This window comes from Molothrus aeneus, unplaced genomic scaffold (genome assembly GCF_037042795.1).
Source record: "Molothrus aeneus isolate 106 unplaced genomic scaffold, BPBGC_Maene_1.0 scaffold_35, whole genome shotgun sequence".
Taxonomy (NCBI): domain Eukaryota; kingdom Metazoa; phylum Chordata; class Aves; order Passeriformes; family Icteridae; genus Molothrus; species Molothrus aeneus.
The window spans coordinates 3,380,074-3,396,733 of NW_027099016.1; the positions used below are offsets into that span (position 1 = coordinate 3,380,074).

General features: G+C 55.6%; 1 protein-coding gene and 1 pseudogene across 1 annotated transcript; both read left to right on the forward strand.

Moving 5' to 3' along the window:
* Nucleotides 1–16,660, forward strand: part of LOC136570611 (uncharacterized) — a 708,931-nt pseudogene that overhangs the window by 255,340 nt on the left and 436,931 nt on the right.
* Nucleotides 5,968–14,545, forward strand: LOC136570569 (SLA class II histocompatibility antigen, DQ haplotype C beta chain-like). Its single transcript, XM_066571036.1, has 8 exons — nucleotides 5,968–6,108; nucleotides 6,586–6,855; nucleotides 8,021–8,305; nucleotides 8,940–9,185; nucleotides 13,368–13,574; nucleotides 13,895–13,959; nucleotides 14,102–14,218; nucleotides 14,393–14,545. Exons 1-8 carry the CDS (start codon nucleotides 6,024–6,026, stop codon nucleotides 14,543–14,545), a joined length of 1,428 nt encoding a protein of 475 aa, XP_066427133.1. The 5' UTR covers nucleotides 5,968–6,023.

A 16,660-nucleotide genomic window follows, 5' to 3' on the forward strand; every position in this document is an offset into this window, starting at 1 on the left:
AGGTGCAGTGACACGGCTGCGGCTGTGACTCGGTTCCCTGTGTCAGACACCCGGGGCACTCACGGGCTCTGCAGCTTGAGGGGTGTGGGAAGGAAAGCCAGTGCTTGTGTTACTGCTGAAGGGGCTGCCCCAAAGTGGTCAGGAGCTCCCTGCATTTTGCCAGGGCTTCACACTTCATGCCATGGAGGTCTCTGAAATTTTCCTGTATGGAGCAAGCTGCAGCACTTAACTAATTTCCCCGATACTCTCATTATTTTCTGATGCTGAAACACACTCTAGAGCAATGGTGCATTCCTGCCCTTGTGCATTAGTGGGGACTTCTCTTGCCACCTCAAGCTCTCAGATTTGAGCAGGTGGTAGTTTACACTCAAGATTACAATTACAACTTTTTGCAAATTAATGTTGTGTTTTGGGTTGGGGTTTCTTTTTGCCACTTCACAGCAACTAAGTGTTCTCATTTTATGAGGACTATCTTTATAACAAATGGCTTTTTCTTTCTTTCCTTATATGACAGCCTCTTAAATCTCAGTTGTGCTCCCCTCTGCCCACAAAAAAATTTAATACAAAATTTTCTGTTTAGATCCCCAACAGATACATAATCATGGGAGTTGCCACCATCTACAAGTTTATGTCTTCTGCAATGGTGCAGTTAATTGTTATAGACAGATTGGATATTTTCTACAGGTCAAGAGAAGGTATTTGAATCTATTCTCCTAGTGGGTGTCTCTAAAGGAGAACATTGTCTCCTTGAACTGAGACTTTGCAATGAAATTTTTTTTCCTAGCATTTAATTGTCAAATGAAGCTATGCTGGATTTTCCTACATCAATTATTTCCAGTCACATTTAAATGGGAAAAGAACTTTTTGTTCGGTCACTGGCTCAGTTGAGTTTCTGTTGTTACTTGTATATTTTGGGGGTGTGTGTGTGTAATATTCTCAAATTTGTGTACATCTGGAAACCTTTACCAAAGGTCATTCCTATGTTTCTCAAAATCCACTGTGTATTTTTTATTTCACAGGGATTTATCTCCTCCATTGAAAAAACATTTTAATTCTAGCTTGGAAAACTCACTGCACAAATCAAAATCAATTCCAGCTTCTGTAACAGTTGGCCAGTGTAGGCATAAAATGGCATATGAAGTGGGAGAATACTGACTAAAGAAAACTAATGATGTTATCCCCTTGTAAAATACTCTGATGTGTTTTTCAAAGTGGGGCGATATTGGCTGGGGTGAAAATAAATTTTCAAAATATTTTTTCTCTCACTTTTCCTTATTTCCTGCTTAAAAAGAAAAACATTAAGGAAGCTGAGAAGAAAAGGATGATTTTCAAGGAAAATACTGTCTTATTATTTCAAAACAGTATATATCTTCCAGAGCCTGAGAATTACATGTTTTAGAAACATATTACACTTCCCAGAATTTTTGACCAACACTGACAATATGTTTTTGTTGCCTTGTTTGGCAGATGAACTAAAAATGTCTTCCTCAAAGTGCTCTGATGCAAAGAGCAGTGTGAGGAACCAAGCCAGGAATCACTTGCTTCTCTTTTCCAAAATATGTAGGGGTTTGATTTTTTTTTCTTCTTTTTTTCCTTCTTTTTCTTCTGAACAGAGGGTTGAAGCGGGCTAGCCCCACTTCTGTTGTTAGCAAAGGTTTCTAGATTATTTCTCTGCATTTCCATCCTGCCGAGTATGACCTTACTGATCTTCTATGGAACTGTGAGTAGGGATTCTCTCCTGTCACTATTTCCCTTATTTTTAAGGTATTCTTATCAATTGAAACCATTGTACAGGATTCAATGTTGATTATGGAAAAATGCTGTATGAGCAGGGTGAATACATTTTTTGTTTTGGCCAAAGGTCTTTGTTTTCCTTCTCTAAAAAGGGCACTTTCAAATACAATACATCCTCCCATGCAGATACATTTTATTTGACAGTTCCTCCCTCACCTGTTCATAGCAGAATTCACCTTCTGCTTCTCACTTATTTGGGTTGCAGAGATGAAGGTAGGGGCTGTGTCATTCTATCGATGGCTGAGTGATGGATTAAGAGGGGTTATTCTTTCTGCTTTGACTGCTTTGGATATAAAGGAGATGATTCACTTTGAATTGGCTTCCCCTTGAGACAAAGTAGAGAAAGAGCAAGAGCTGTAACGTCTTCCTGCTGCCCCAGGAGCTGGTGAGGTATGCAAGAGTGAGAAGGTCTGTTTCAAGACCAGGTAATAAATTCAGTATTACAAGACTGGATGCATTAGGGGATCACTTGAACAATTCATTCCTTGCCCTTTTCCTGGGGTGATGCACAGACTTGTATTCTCCTTAGTCGTGGTGGATTTCAGCTCAGTTCATCTCCAAGTCAAATAATCAAAATGTGACAGCTTGCAAAAGTCTTTAGCATCCAAATAATTTTTGAGAATAAATCCTGTTGATGTCTCCTCAAGAAAAAAAGATTTGAAGCAGATTAAATGTCCTGGGAAATTTTTGAGAAATACTGTTTGATCTTCCAACCAATTCTCCAAAGACTTCTGAGTTAGACTGGGGCTATCAGAAAACTTGTGTGTTGTGCCAAAGACTGTTTTTCCTCCCTCAGAACTGTTGCTGTCATTTCACAGTGAGCAGGAAACTTGCAGATTGTAGGATTTAGATATCACTTATTTTCAGGTGAAAGAATTTTGTATATTCTTTTTGGTGTTTTTTGGATTCATGCTGCTACAGAAGCTCGCATATTTTTACCAAAGGAACTGTTGCGATCAAAGCTCTTATTTGGCCTTCAAATGGAGCAGGAAGATGTTATCCAGGCAGTTAAAAGTAAAAACTATTTCTAAGTGTACATATGTGTATAAATAATATTATTTTTTCTCTGAAAGTACACGGATTGACAGTCAATATTTATTATTCTGTTCTAGAACTTTGTGTACATACACATAATTCACATTATCATTAATTCCAATCGGGAGCCCTGCCCGGCCAGGAGGGCGTGCGGCCGCAGGGCTGGCAGCGCCCGTGCCGGGCAGCTGTGCCGCCCGGCACCGACACGGGCTCTGTCTTGCCAGGGCTGGCCGGAGTGCTCGTCACGGGGCAGAAGGAGGAGCTCCAGGTCATCAGCGAGGGTGAGTCAGGGCAGCCGCGGGGCAGCGAGCATCGCCGGGGGCAGCTGCACATCCCGGCCCCGGAGCTACAACCCGTGCCCGGGCTGCGGAGGGCTCTGCTCCCTGTGCGGGCGAGGGGCGGCGGGGGCACAGCCCAGAGAGCTGCCAGCGAAACGTGGGCGATCCGTGACCAACACCTTCCGGCCGAAGCCCTGGCAAGAGCCGGCTGGGATGGGCCTGGCAGGAGGCTTTCCTTGGATTCCCTCAATCTGGCCTCTGACCGTGGCTCTGTTCCTCTCTCTTCAGCTCTTCAAGCCCTGAGAGAAGATGACAGCCCATCCTGCATCAGCGTACTCATTCAGCTGACCTTCCAAAGAAGATCTGCAGGACTTCTTGCGTCTGCTGGATCAGATGTACCGGCATCCCTCGGCCATCTCCAGCTCCCGTTGCAGATGGGAGCAGCTGCAGAGCAGGATGCACCAGCTGCAGCTCCAGGCACAGCTCTAGCTGCTCAGAGCTGAGCCTGTGGGAAGCTCCAGGAGCTCCTGCCATCTCTCTCCCTGTTGGCAGCTCCCTCCCTCCAGCTCTCAGACCCTGCCCATCCGCTTTTTTTGTCTCCCAGCTCACCCCTTTGCTTTGCTTTCCCTTAATAAAGAGTTTGGATTTTTCCAAAACCTTTTCCAAAACCTTAAGTGTGTGTTGGTGTTCCCTGGGAAATGCAGGCATTTGGAGAAATGCCTTTGGAAGAGAGGGGCTTGCTTCTCAAGCAAAGTGCTTCCCCAGGCGCCCCCGGTGAGGTAGTGAGCCGTCTCCCTTTGGCTCCCTGCGCTCCTTTCCGTCTTTGAGGCCCCTGGCACTTGGCGGAGGGGCCTGGCAAGGGAGAAGACTGTGAGAGCAGCTTTGGCATCTGCCTGGGCCTGCGGAGACCCCGCCAAGCAGCAGCGGCAGGGCGTGTTCCCTGCCTTTGAGCCCAGCACAGAGCAGGATCATCTCTGTCCAGCCGAGAGCCCCAAATCTCTCTCAGAGAGCTGTGAATTCAAAGGCCTTTATGCACACATTAATGCCATCTTCCCTCTCTGGTGTGTTTTAACTCTTGGCAAGATGCGTTTGCCTCTTGCTTGCTGGAAGCTGCTCTGCTCCAGGGCCGGCACCGAGCTGGGCTGTGCGGGCCGGGCAGCGTGGAGAGTTGTGACCGTGGTCACAAGGGTTTTCAGGATGAAGAAGAGATGAGAATTTTGACTCCATGATCAGAAGGCTTGATTTTTTATTTTATGATATATGTTACTTTAAGACTATACTAAAATGAAATAGAAATGAAGAGTTTTCTTCAGAAACTAGCTAAGGTAAGAATAGAAAAGTATGAAGAACAAAGATCTGTGTCTCAGACAGAGAGCAAGAGCCAGCTCTGCCATGAGTGGTCAGGAAATCCAAACATCCACAGGAGACCAATCACGGGTCTACCTGTTGCTTTCCACAGCAGCAGATAACCATTGTTTACTTTTGTTTGCTGAAACTGCAGCTTCTCACAAGGAAAAATCCTAAGAAAGGATTTTTCAGGAAAGATGTCTGTGACACCTTTGGAACCCCAAAAGTGGAGAGATCAGCAATAGAAAACTCCTGGGAGAGTTTTTTCTGGCTGAATGTTGATATGTGGAGATTTCATGGACACCAGCGTCCTGCTGAGTTCTAGAGATGGACCTGGCCAGGAGGAGCCTCTACTCCAAGGCACTCCCACCTTGGTTTCCCCCAAACCAGGGTTTGTCATTCCCAAGCTGTGGCCGGATGGAGGAGGAGGAAAAGGCCCAGAGATCCCTTACAAGGAGGGGCTGCAAACCCAGCCCAGGGAGGTGTGGGGAGGAAAGAGCCCCCCTGAGCCAGGAAGGCGGCCGGAGATCCAGCCCGAGCTCAGAGCTGGTGGAGAAGCCTCATGGCAGGGAGAAGCCCCACAAGTGCTTGGAATGTGGGAAGGGTTTCAGCTACAGCATTACCCTGATGGAACACCTGAACATCCACACTGGGGAGAGGCCCTGGGCTTGTGGGGAATGTGGGAAGAGCTTCAGTGGGACCTCCGACCTGAGCAAGCACCACAAGATCCACACTGGGGAATGGCCCTAGGAGTGCTTGGAAGGTCAGAGGAGCTTCAGGTGGCATTCAGAGATCGTCACTCACCAGCACTTCCACACCAGGGGCCCTGCGAGTGTCCCGAGTGTGGGAAGAGCTTCGTGCGCTGCTGCAGCTCCATCCCCCGTGGGAGGATCCGTGCTGGATGATCCCCAGTGACCCCCGTTGGGCAGAGCCCTGGTGACCCCTGTTCTGGCTGATCCATGTTGGGTGGGGGGAAGGTGTTGGAGAGATTTCTTTCCCTTTTCCTTGTGCTGCTGTGATTTGGTTGGTAATAAATTCCCTCCGTGTGCCCAGGCCGGCTCTGTTGTGCCCGTGCCGGATTTGCTGAGGGATCTCTCCCGGTCCTTGTCCCCAGCCAGGAACCCTCGGTTCCATTTTCTGTCCCTGTGCGGCTGCGGGGGCAGGGACAGAGCGGCTCTGGGGGTGCCTGGCACCGGGCAGGCGTCACCGCTCGCCACGGGTACCGCTGAGATCCCGCGCCCCTGGGCACGCATTGCTGGGCTCACCTGAGCTCCCACCTGCCCAGCGCCCCAAGGTTCCCCCTCCCCAAAAAACCCCCAGCCCGGGGCTGCAGCGGCCCGGAAAGGCCTCAGCCAATGGCAGCGCAGGCAGGAGGCGGCGCAGCCAATGAGATCTCAGGGCGTTGTATTGCGTCATCGGTTTTCGGGCAGAGCCCGTGGCCGATCGCTGCCCAAAAGTGGCGGCAGCCAATGAGAGCGCGCGGCGCTGCCGAGCCCGCCCTGCTCCGGACTGGTGCTGCCAGCGCAGCGCGGCTGCTTTGGGGCTGCTGCTCCCTGCCCGGCCCCGGCCATGGGGCGAGGGGCGGCAGCTGGGGCCCTACTGGTGGCACTGGTGGTGCTGGGAGCCCCCCCGGCTGCGGGCGCGGAGCTCTCGGGTGAGCGGGGGGCGGGAGGCGCTGGGACAGGGGGGGAGAAGGGGGAAAAGGGGGCGAAGGGGGGAGCCCGGAATGGAGGGGGAGGAGGAGGGGACCACCCAAAGGGAGAGCGGGAGGGGCTGAGGGATGGGGGAAGGGGAGGGAGGGGTGGGAGCCGTTCGGGAAGGGGGAAAAGGAGAGGGGGGGACCCCAAAACTGAGCCCGAGGGCGCCGGGGATTGGGGAATTTGTGGGAAAATGGGGAAATAGGACCCCAAAAATTATTTGGGAGCGGCCGGAGGTGGGAGGAGAGAGGATATGAAAGGGGAAATGGAGGAAGGGCGGCAAAGAGGAAGCGGCAGCGCGGGCAGGAGGGTCCCGTGGCGGCCGTGGGGCACAGGGGGTGCGGAGTGGGGAGTCGGGGTGGGCCCCGGAGCTCTGGGGGTGCTGAGGGAGGGTGGTGGGTGGGCAACCCCTGACCGGTGTCATGGACACTCAGGGGTGTTCCAGAGGATGACAAAGTCCGAGTGTTACTTCATGAACGGCACGGAGAAGGTGAGGTACGTCCAGAGGGCCATCTACAACCGGGAGCAGTTCATAATGTTCGACAGCGACGTGGGGCACTTTGTGGGGTTCACCCCCTATGGGGAGAAGTTGGCCAAGCGCTGGAACAGCAACGCCGTATTCATGGAGGACAGACGGACTGCGGTGGATTGGTTCTGCCGGTGCTGGTACAAGAATTTTACCCCGTTCCTCACAGAGCGCCGAGGTGAGCGCGGAGCAGAACGTGCCCGCTCGAGCCCTGCCCTGCAAATGACCGGGAGCCCCTCAAAATATCCATGCGGAATCGCCCCAGAGCCCTCAGCCCTCCTTGTGCCCATCCCCGGGGCCTCTTGTCCCTCCCAGTCCATCCCAGTCCTTCCCAGTGCCCCCCGCGCGTCCATTTCAGCGACGCGTAAAGCTTACTGAAATGCCCAATCAGATCACGTCTCCTTAATGACTCATCTGTTGCCAGGCAGATCCGCAGCGCGGAGTGCCCTGCGCTGGATTCGGCCTCCCAGTGCCGCGCATTTCATTCCCAGTTCCTACCAGTGCCACCAAAATCCCTCCCAGTGCCATCCTAGTCCCTCCAAGGCCATCTCCAATTCCTCCCCAGTCCCTCCCAGTCCATTTCCACTCTTTTCCCAGTTCACTCTCTGACCTCCACCTCTCTCCCAGTTCCCCCCATTTCCTCCCATCTCTCTGTGCAAACCCCATAAATCCCAGTCCCTCCCAGTCCATTCCAGTTCCTGTCAGTCCCTCCCACTCCTTCCCAGTACCACTCAGCTTCTCCCAGTCAATTCCCAGTATGTTCCCAGTTCATTCCCAGTTCACTCTCAGATCTCCACCCTTTCTCCCAGTGCCCCACATCCCCTCACACCTCTCTCAGTTCCACCCAAGTCCCTCTCAGTCCATTCCCAGTCTATCTCACTCCCTCCCAGTTCATATAAAATCCCTCCCAGTCCATTCTCACTCCCTCCCAGTCCCTCCCAGTCCATCCCAATCCATTCCCAGTCTCTCTCAGTCCATTTCCCAGTCCATTTCCAGTTACTCCGAGTCCCTCCCAGGCCTTCCCAGTTCCACCCAGCCTCTCCAAGTCGATTACCAGTCTATTCCCACTTCAGTTTCAGTTCACTACCAGAACACCACCCTCACTCCCAGTGCCCCTCTATCCTTTCTAACCTCTCTCAGTGCCACTCAATTCCCTCCCAGTGTATTCCTAGTCCCTCCCAGTCCCTCCTAATCCATTCCCAGACCCTCCCCGTCCATTCTCAGTCCATTCCCATTCCCTCCCAGTCCCTCTCCAGCCCAGCCCAGCCCTCCCCTCTCTCTCCCAGTGTCCCCCAGCTGATCCCAGTGTGTCCCCGCTCTCTCTCTCTCTCTCTCTTCCCCAGTGCCCCCCAGCGTGTCCATCTCGCTGGTGCCCCCCTCGAGCTCCCAGCCCGGCCCCGGCCGCCTGCTCTGCTCCGTGATAGATTTCTACCCTGCTGCCATCCAGGTGAGGTGGTTCCAGGGCCAGCAGGAGCTCTCGGAGCACGTGGTGGCCACCGACGTGGTCCCCAACGGGGACTGGACCTACCAGCTGCTGGTGCTGCTGGAAACCCCGCCCCGGCGCGGGCTCACCTACAGCTGCCAGGTGGAGCACGTCAGCCTGGAGCAGCCCCTGAGCCGGCACTGGGGTACGGGGGAGCCACTGGGGGCGCTGGCAGAGCCACTGGGCTGTGCTGGGAGCCACTGGGAGGGAGCTGGAGAGAGCCGGGCTGGGACTGGGAGAGGGTCTGGGGGCTGGGCAAGGGCTGGGAAGGGGTTTGGGGGATGCTGGGGAGGGTGGGATGGGGTTGGGGGATCCTGGTGGGCACTGGGAGGGAGTTTGGGGGTGCTGGGTGTGACTGGGAGGGAGTTTGGGGGCGCTGGGTGTGACTGGGAGGGAGTTTGGGGGCGCTGGGTGTGACTGGGAGGGATCGCAGTGAGCCCGGAGGGGCTGGAAGGAGATCGGCGATGGCAAAGCGGGGCTCGCCATGAGCTCGGTTGTGCTGGGCACAGACTGGGAGGGCTCTGGCTGAGTCCTGCTGGGGCTGCCAAGGGACTGCGAGAGGCTTTGGGGCTCCTGGGGCACTGGGGGCAACTGGGAGGGGGCTGTGGGATCCTCAGAGGGGCGGGAGGGGCTTTGGTGGCTCCTGGCCAGGACAGAAAGGGATCGGGGGGAGGTTTCAGGGGCTCCTGGCTGGGCTGGGGGCCACAGGGAGGACGCTGGGAGGGGCTGGGGGTGTCCGTGAGAGGTTTTGGGGGCGCTGAGCCCTGCGGACCCCCCAGAGATGCCGCCGGACGTCGCCCGCAGCAAGATGCTGACGGGCATCGGGGGCTTCGTCTTGGGCTTCGTCTTCCTGGCGCTGGGGCTCGGCTTCTACGTGCGCAAGAAGGTCAGGGCGGGTGCCGGGGGTGGCGTCCCGGCCGTGGCGGAGCGTGTGCGCTCCCGCAGGGGCCCCCAGCCCGGTGTCACCCCCTTTTCTCTGCCCACAGAGCTCCTGAGCCGGCAGCGGCCGCAGCCCCTCCCCGTGGGCTCGGGCCCGGCCGGGACCCCCCGCTCCGTCCCCGCTCCGCTGATTTTGGGGGGGTCCCGTGTCCCCCCCAGCCCCGCTGGCGCTCTGCCCCCGCCCAGTGCCTGCTCCCAGTGCTCCCAATAAAGCTTCCCAGTTGCCCCCGGGGCCGTTTATTGGGGGGCGATGGGGAGGGGTTTGGGGGTCGGCGATGGGACGGATTTGGGCAAAGGGAGGGGGAGAAAGGGTGGGGGCTGGGCCCGGGGGGAGCGGGAGGAGGAGGAGGAGGAGGAAGAGCAGCAGCACCAGATCCCCACGGTTTCCCTGCTCTCCCGGAGCTGCAGCCCCCCCCGGCTCCATCAGCATCGCCACCTCCCCACATCCCACAGTGAGCATGAAGGGCGAGCTCAGCCCTTGTTAAGAATCTCTAAATAATATTAAAAAATAATTTAATATTATTTAAAATTTATATAACTTATTAAAATATCATTCAATGTTTTTAAAATTTAAATTTATGTATTTTTAAAATTTTAATCGTAGTTAATAATTGTTTTGACCCCTTGTAATAAAATTGTGTTCCTAAAGGGGAGCGGGTGTCACGGTTTGGCACTGGCACAATGCCTGTGCCCCTGAAAATACATTGTCCCAAGTGTCCCCTGTGAGATGTGACCAGAAATACAGCAAAGCAGGCTCCCGTTTAGGAATAAAAGAAAAAAAAAACGAGGAATAAAATAAAAAAATAGGAATGTTTTGGAAGGTTTTCATTCTGAGTTCTATGTGTTTCTTTTATATATTGTAAGTTAATAAAAACATTCCTCCTCCCTGTTGTGGTTTGAGAGGAAGTGAGTTTTTTTGAGATGCTGTAGTCAAACCAATAGGAGCTCAGATTTGAATTTTGGCACATGGTGTGGCCACTGAGGACGTGGATTTGCCTCTGAGAACACGGGGGTTAAAAGCAGAGAACGCCCAGGGGAAGCTCTCTTGGTTCCCGTTGGTGAAAGGTTCAGAGCTGCCCTGCCCGGCTGCGGACTCGGTGCGGGAGGGGAAGCCATGCGGCCGGGTGAGGTGAGCCGGGCCTTGGACAGAGAGGGGAGGTGAAGGCCCCTGCAGGATGGAAGGGTGGAGGAGCACCGAGAGGGATCGGGCAGCAGCCCCAGAGAGAGAGGGAGAGAGAGAGAGAGAGAGAGCCGGTGTCTGTGCCTGTGCCTGTGTTTGTGCCACCTTGAAATTGGATAGCACGGCCGGCGAGAAGGAGAAGGGGGGGTGTGGCGAGAAGGTGCCGGGCAGGGCCAGCGTGGGAGTTCTGGACAGGCAGAGCCTGAGATTTTTAACCCTTTTCTTGGATGATGGAAACCTTGCAAATGCTGATCCTCCTGGAGTTAAATGAGGAGAGATAGAGATGAAATAGGAGGAAATGGGCAAGTGTGATGGAAATCTGTGCAAGTGAAAGATGTCAGAAGAAGTTGAGAAGAATCCTAGGTGGGAGGAGATGATGAGTGGCCTTTGGCTGGACTTTTCTTGTATAGCCATGGACAGAACCATTTTCCTGTGACACAGAGACTGCATTTAGGGGGAGCAATGGCTCAGAGCCAAGAGAGTGCAGTGATGTTATGTGAAGGAGCAGTGTGAACAGAGACAACGGGTGAGAAGGGTGGTGGTGCCCTCAATCTTCAGCGGAGGAAAAGATCTCTGTTCTCGAGACCCCTCAGCCCCAGGGGGTGAATCTGGGGGGGACAGGTGTCCCGAAAGTGAGAGACACTGCTCTTTGTGGAACTGGGCAAAGCACCCCTAAAAGGGGAACCCCAGAAGCAGCTCTGGTCCATATGCAGTGGTGAGAGCACTGGGCATGGAAGGAAGATGTCACAGATGGCAAATGTTCTCCGGGCGGTGCCACGTGTGACATGGAAACGCAAGAAGTTTCAAAGGTGTTTCCTGGGGAAGCCTATGGCCAAGAGGGACTCCTCTCCTCTTGATGAACTGAGAATTGATTATCTGAGGGGTGGCGATGGATTGAGAGTTGCTGACCTGAGGGGTGGTAAATGAATTGAGAGTCCAAGGTTTTGTCTTACTGTGATGTATTGGGAACTTGGTTGGGGGGAGGAGGAATGTTTGGAAGGTTTTCATCCTGAGTTCTGTATGTTTCTTTTATATATTGTATGTTAATAAAGTTTTTTTCCTTCTATTCCTAAGCTGGAGCCTGCTTTGCTCTATTCCTGGTCACGTCTCACAGCAGACACCAGGGAGAAGGTATTTTCATGGGGGCACTGGCATTGTGCCAGCGTCAAACCATAACAGCTCCATTTTTATGGACCTCATGTTTTGAAAGGAATGCATGTTTAGAAGAATGGAAGAGGTAGGAGGTGACTTTAGGGGAACCACAAGTTCCACAACAAACCAGAGAAAACAAGATGGTAAATAACAACCAGCCTGGGGACATGTGATTTGGTGCATTTAGACTCAGTGGAGCATAGGATTCAACCAGCCTAAAGCAGAAATTCAGCAGCACGTTTGGTACAAGAGCACTTTGCAAAAGAAACAACAGGACTGGTGCACATGGTGAGTGTGCAGCTGACTCTGCTTAGCCCAAGGGGAACCCATGGAACTGACTCATACTTTTAAATCAGAAGCCTAAGTGCTGATGTCAAATCCATCAGATCTAGGTTTCAGTTGCAGAAAAGTCTTTCCAAAACCAATCCTTCAATGGATTAGTCTCCTGAAATCTTTTGCCTCCAAAAATACAAATTAATGACTATGGGTTTATTTAATGCTATATGAAAGATCAGATGCCTGGCAATTAGTCTTAGATCATTACTCCTAGAGCTTCAGCTGACAGGCAATTCATTCATTGATACAAACCAAAAGAGTAAAAAGGCACGGACAGACCTCCAGCAGAAGCCATGGACAGCGTCAGCCTGTACCAGGTGTTGGATTCCGCTATTGAGGGCGAGGCTGGCATCAATTTTGCCGTCCTGTGAAAACTCCTGCAGGCCATCCTGGAGCAGCAGGAGCTCCCCCAGCAGACTCCCCCTACTCATTGTCTGCCCACATCTTTAGCAGCGCTTGTCACTGTCCTGCCTTCGCAGGCATTGTTTGAACCTGTGGCAGCAGGTCTTTGCCATTCCGATGGGATTCCATGATCCAGCACGGAGCCTGGCTTAGGCAGGAGGTGCTGGATCCATCCCTGCTGACCTGGCTGTGTGATGGACTCCACAGGGCAGGATGAAGGTTCCTAAGCCATGGGTTTGTGCTAGGGTCTCCATGAGGAGGTGGGCAAGATGAACACAGAACAATCCAGCATGGAGCAGGACATAAAGGTGATACGGCAAGAATTTGGCCAGCTGAGCTGCCACCAGTTCCCCCAGGAGGGAGCTGAATGCCCACCCCCTCCTCAGGGACTCTGCCACAGCTGCTGCTGCCAGTGCTCTCCAGGGGACAGAGCAGCATTGGTGCTCTGGGCAACACGTCCCATGTCTGTGTCACGTCCCCGCGATTGTGCCGGCCACCCAGCACCGGGACTGGTCCCAAAGAGGCCGTGGCAGGGCCTGTGGAAGGCCCCGGTGCCCTTCCTGCTCAGCTGCAGTGGCAGCCGTGGGGGCTCATTCTGCTGCCCTGAGCAGGCAGAGCAGAGGAGCAGCTGCTTCTTGTTTGGGCCGTTGCTAAAGTTCCTGCTGGGCTGTGTCTTCAACACTTGGGGCAAGGTCTTGCCTGCCAGCTGGGGCAGTTTGGGTAGTGTGGGGGTGTCCCCAGGGCACATGGAGGTGTGTCCTGGGGCTCTCTGTGACACAGTGCACCGTGGTCACCGTGGGATGGAAAGGGACAGAGTGTGCAAATGTGACCCTTTCTGACACGTCGTGACGTAGGTGCTGGTGGTGCCACGGCCACGCCACAGTGCTCGGTGCACGCGACGGGACAGGACGGGACAGAGCAGTGCTGTGAGGAGCCCCCACACAGCCAACTCGTTCCTTGCTGACCCGGAGCTTTTCCCAGGCGTTCCCTGTGCAGGTGACCTCGAGGCCAGGCTGCGGGACTCGGTGACGTGGAGCATTTCCCAAGCGTCTGCCATCCCTGCGGCCGGTGCCCTCGAGGACAGACTGCGGGACTTGCAGTCCTATTTCCCTTTTGAGACTTCTCTCTTGCTGTTGCCCTCGAGGACAGACTGCAGGAGTTCCTGTCCTGTAGCCTTCCTGAGACTCCTCTGTTGCAGGTGCCTTCAAGGCACAACTGCAGCACTTGCTCATCTTCAGCTCTTCCGAGGCCTCCCTGCTTCAGCAAGCACTCATAACTGCAAAGAGTGACATGGAGCAGAGACCCCCCAGCGTGCCCAAGCTGGCCTGGGTGGAGGAGGAAGAGGCTGGAGCTACCTCAGCACAGCAGCCTGAAGAACTGGAGCAGTTCCAGCTGCTGCAGGAGCGTGAGTGTCAGAGCTGGGCCACAGGGCTGGTGCCTGTAGCCAGCCTGGCCCCATCCCATCCCATCCATCCCATCCCATCCCATCCCATCCCATCCCATCCCATCCCATCCCATCCCATCCCATCCCATCCCATCCCATCCCATCCCATCCCTGTGGACATATCCATGGATAGGACAGAAGCTGGGCTGGAGCACCTGGCAGCCGCGCTCCATCCCCCGGGGCATCCCGAGGCTCTCCCTGCCTGGGCAGTGCAGGGCTGGGCTGTGTTCTCTGGCCTCTCCCGCAGCCCCTCAGCTCTGTCTGCGCTCGCTCTTTGCCAGATGCAGCCAAGGACCGGACACAAGAACAGGAAGCCACCCGTGGCCGGTTGGGCAGAACGGCGCAGGTACCTGTGGCCATCCCCACCTGGGCTGGGCCTGCTGGCACTGCTCAGCCAAGCACCAGGCTTGGAGCGCTCCATGGATTCTCCCTCTCTTGCTGCCCTTCTCCTGCCGACCCTCTGTGAATTCATCACGTGCCTTTGGCAGGAAGAGACCGCCGGTGTGGGCACAGGCGTCTTGGCCAACCTTCCGTTCCTCGATGCCGAGATCGATGCTGCCATGCTGGATTTGCTTGTGGAGAAGGGTGTCTCCAATCCAATGCAAGTAAGCAGCCTGGGGCAAGGGCTCGATGGCCCCAGCAGTGGTGCGGCGCCTCGAGCCGGCTCTGCTGGGCTCCCTCGGCCTTTCAGGCCCGGCCCAATGCGGTTGGAAGGGAAGCACTTCTCAGGGGGAGTTGCTGCTCTGGCAGCTCTCCAAGTCTCCCCGTGCCCTCTGCAGGTGCCCGCCATGGTGAGGTCCATCCACCAGTGGCTCACGGCCAATGAGGCTGCTGGGCACAGGCTGGACAAGGCCCTTCTGGAGCTGACCGAGGAATACCCCTCTGACGTGCTGATCACCCTCTTGCGCTGGGCCTCATCGTGTGACAGGTAGGGCAGCCCCACGTGCCTTGAGGGCTTTGGGTTCACCGGCCCATCACCCTGTAGAGCCTGTCCCTGCTGACTGCCTGACAGGCGGGCAGTTCCAGGATCCACTGGCTCCTTGGTTTTCCAGGGCTGCCATGTCAGCTCCTGAGCCTGGTGCCACGCTCCCTCCCTGCCCCTCGGGGCCTGTACCCACGTGGGCTGGCTGGCCGCTGCCGGCCAGGGGCAGTGGGCAGAGGCAGGGCTGAGGGCCAGCGCGGGGCCCTGCAGCTGCCCAGGCCATGGTGCTGTGGCCGAGCCCGCCCTGACACAGAGCTCTGACCCCACAGAGCTGCCGCACCATGTGGGGAACCATCATGTCCTCGAGCAGGACTGCGGAGCCGGCGCTGCGGCTACTCCTCGATGTGCTGAGCGCCTGGCCAGTGCACAGCGTGTACACCTCCGATGGGGACAACGCAGTAGTCTTTGCCCTGGCTGTGAGTTTCTGGTGCCGGCCTTTGCCAGCCCCCAGGCCGCCTCTCCAGCACCCAGCTCTCTGTCCTCCCCCCAGCTGCATCCCCCTGCCTCAGGCTCTGGGCTGAATCCTGCCTTAGGGGAGGGGTTCAGGGGCACCAGGCCGGTTGCTCCCTCCAGTCTCCCCTGGCCTCTCCCTGGCATGCTCAGGCCCTGCCACATGGATGTCTTGGCACTGAGCCTTGTCTCTGGCTGTTTTATTTCTTGCAGGCAACCGTGGCCCTGTGGAGAGTCTTCAATCTGGCCTGGCGCTCGCCTGTGGTGCTGGAGTATTTCTCCAATCTCTTTCTGCGTCTGCTCTTCCAAGCTTCCATCAGCATGCAGGATATGCCAGAAGAGGTTGAGACCTTCTGGCAGGGATGCCAGGAGCAACACGGCCTCTCCGCCAACCCCAACAGGTGCTCCATGCCAGTCCTCCCAGTCTCCCCATCCCTCCCACGCCCCCAGGGCAGGAGCCGGGGCTCCCAGCGTGACCTGGGCTTTGCTCTGCACACAGCTTTGCGCTGCAGACCCTGAAGGCCCTGCTCTGCCAAATGCGCTATGAGCACGTGGTGCTGTCCATGGAACGCAAGCGTGCCTGGGACACGCTGCTCTGTGCCGACACCCACCACTGTGCAGTGCGTCTGCTGGCCAGGTGAGACCTCGTTCTCCCCACCGCCCCTCTCCTTTGTGCCTGCAACGCCCTGTGCTCATGGGCAGCTGGGCCTTGTCACCAAGGGAGGGATGAGCAGACTGGAAAAGGCCAGCACAGGAGGCTGCCCGGGAACAGCCGCCTCCCAAAGCGCCCTCGGGATGCTCGGGAGCAGACCAGAGCTCTGCGAGCCAGCCCTGGGAGAGGTTTGCCCACCCGGGCCAGGAGCAATGGTGCCTTTTTCTCCCTGCCAGGGAGACGCGCTGTGTCTCCATCATCTGGTGTTGCGGCATGGCATCCTGCCTCTTTGACCTGCTCAGCCAAGGCATTTCAGACTGGGAGCTGCCCGCCCTGGCCTTCCTGGTGGAGGTGAGCCCCATGGCCAGCGCTGCCTGGCTGAGCTGCCTCCCAGCCCTCTGCCCTCTCGTAGCCGCAGCTGCCTGGGACGCTGCCCGTGCCCTGTGCTGCTGCCTTGGCTCGACCCTGTGCACTTCTGAGCTCCTGCCAGCTGGGCACCTCTGTGCCTGCTCTGTGCCTGCTCTGTGCCTTTCAGGTCCTGGATTGCCTGGACTTGAGCAAATGCGGTAAAAAAGTCCTGGAGATCTTGAAAAGGCACCTGCAGAGCGAGTCCAGGCAGATGCGTGGCGTGGCGCTGCGAGGCCTCGTGGTGCTCACCTCGATGGTGAGAATGAGGCAGCAGCTGAAGCTGTGCTGGCAGCGTGGAGCTGGGGCAAGCAGCCCCTTGGGCTTAGCTGGGCTTTGGCAGCTGTGGCAGCTGCTCCCAGCTCTCCAGGGTCGCTGTTCAGCTGCCTGAGTGCTTTGGGACAGGCCTTCGGCCTCTGAGCCCTGCAGCAGCAGCAGCAGCAGCAGCAGCAGCAGCGTGTGGTTGCCCAGCCTTGTTTTGCACACAGGATCCAAGCATGTACAGCCTGACTGAAAGCCTTGGGAAGCTACTGTGGGATAGGGATGAAGACATTGTGG